This window comes from Buceros rhinoceros, unplaced genomic scaffold (assembly GCF_000710305.1).
Source record: "Buceros rhinoceros silvestris isolate BGI_N320 unplaced genomic scaffold, ASM71030v1 scaffold5240, whole genome shotgun sequence".
NCBI lineage: Eukaryota > Metazoa > Chordata > Aves > Bucerotiformes > Bucerotidae > Buceros > Buceros rhinoceros.
In genome coordinates, this window is record NW_010390058.1 from 20,787 (window position 1) to 22,561 (window position 1,775).

At 35.8% G+C, this 1,775-nt stretch overlaps 1 protein-coding gene across 1 annotated transcript in view; it reads left to right on the plus strand.

The window, feature by feature from the left end:
- The window catches only part of ALG14 (ALG14, UDP-N-acetylglucosaminyltransferase subunit), a gene marked incomplete at its 5' end in the record, with an annotated part of 20,931 nt that extends 19,454 nt beyond the window's left edge, over positions 1-1,477 (plus strand). The window contains one exon of the mRNA XM_010136192.1: positions 886-1,477. Coding sequence (XP_010134494.1) covers positions 886-1,116 — 231 coding nt within the window. The remainder of the gene's footprint in view (positions 1-885) is intronic.
- Positions 1,478-1,775: the final 298 nt, after the last annotated feature.

The window sequence follows — 1,775 nt, forward strand, 5'->3', positions numbered from 1 at the left end:
TCAGCAGGGGGTTTGAAACCATAGTATATTACTCTGATTTCAAAAATCTAGTATGCAGAGTTGATGTGCTCAGCTTCTTTGCTTCTGAGCTATATAATTGCTGATATAAAAGAATTACACTACTGCGATTTTCTTATACAACTATTTGTGCCTGTCGATACCCTAAAATTTCAAGATTAAAGCGATATACAGCATGTTGCTTGCAAGGGACAGCAAGACTTGCATGAATAAGTAGTTCAGTTAAGATCAGCAATAAAATCAGAATAATTTTGCATACAGTATTACGTGCTGTTGATTCTGATAAGAAAACACTGCACTACAGTCATCATATCCCCAAGCTAGTTTTCTAGGGCCGTCTTAAAGGCAAATGGAAGTATAGGTGAGAATGTTTTTTGCTGAACTCTTTAAAGTATTTTGCTGGCTTGAGCCAAAGTAGAAGAGGTTTATAACTGGATCCCAGGTTTAGTAATCCTAATTAAACTTCTTTGGCCTTAGTATGGCTTAATCTGTGCACGAATCGCATGATTGATACAACACAAAGCTGTGAATAAGATATTGGAAGCTGTTTTAATTATATGCCCATGAGTCAAGGATTCTGCTTCCTTCAGAGATATTAACTGTGCCATCTCAGAGCTCTTCTCCTCCTTCTTGACATCTAAAGAAAGATAATCTTTTTTGGCATCTACTTTGAAATAGTCTCTTTTGTTTGCCCCATTCCCCTTCTCCCCTTTTTTTTTCATATTCACTTGCCACTTCAATTTTTTAAAGTATCTTTGGAAATATTTTTTTAAATGTAATGTTATATGACTATACACACTTATAATTCTTTACTGCATGAAAAAAAAAATCATGTTTTACTTTGGTAAAATGTTTCTTCTCTTTTAGATACTGTGCAATGGACCAGGAACATGTGTTCCTGTCTGTATGTCTGCTGTTCTTCTTGGGCTTCTAGGAATAAAGAGAGCAATCATTGTGTATGTCGAGAGCATCTGCCGCGTGGAAACTTTATCCCTGTCTGGAAAGATTCTTTACTACTTTTCAGATTATTTCATTGTTCAGTGGCCTGATCTAAAGGAAAAATATCCCAAGTCAGTATATCTTGGTCGAATAGTGTAACAACAGAAGACAAGCTTTACCTAAAATAAACTCTGCAAGCTCCTCACTGAAGAAGTCTATTCATGGCACAATTTTTTTTTCAAGGATTCCTGTTAAGAACTTAGGCTGTTACTGGAAAAGGAGAATAATAAAGATATCTCTACTTTTAAGTACGTTTTTGTGTAGTTGTATTTATTGCCATCATGTAGGTCTGTTAACCAATACCCCATAATGGCCTTAAGTCTATGCTGTCTCTGTTTTCATCCAGTTTTCCTGCTATGTGAATGGCAATTTTTGTCTACAAATAAATATCGGAATTTGTATCAATGTAACATTTCCTGTAAGGAAACTTTGTGTAGTTTTCTAAATTGTAAGAAACAAAGTCTCGTTCTAGCACAACAGGCTTGATTTCCTGTATGCTTGCAGTGGAGTCCCTTGTGAATCCTTAGAGTATAAAGGAAACGGTTATATTAAGTTGGCTTCATGACAGTTTCTACTCCACAGTCTTCCAAAACCCCCAAAGCATTAAACCAGTATCATTTTTTCTCTGGGCTTGTCAAAGCTGTCCTTATAATCTGTCGTGCACCTTTCGAAAATCGTTGCTCAGTTCTTAAGATAAATAAAAAGGTGACAAGTGCCATGCTACAGGCACAGTACTGATAGATTTAATATGTACTTTC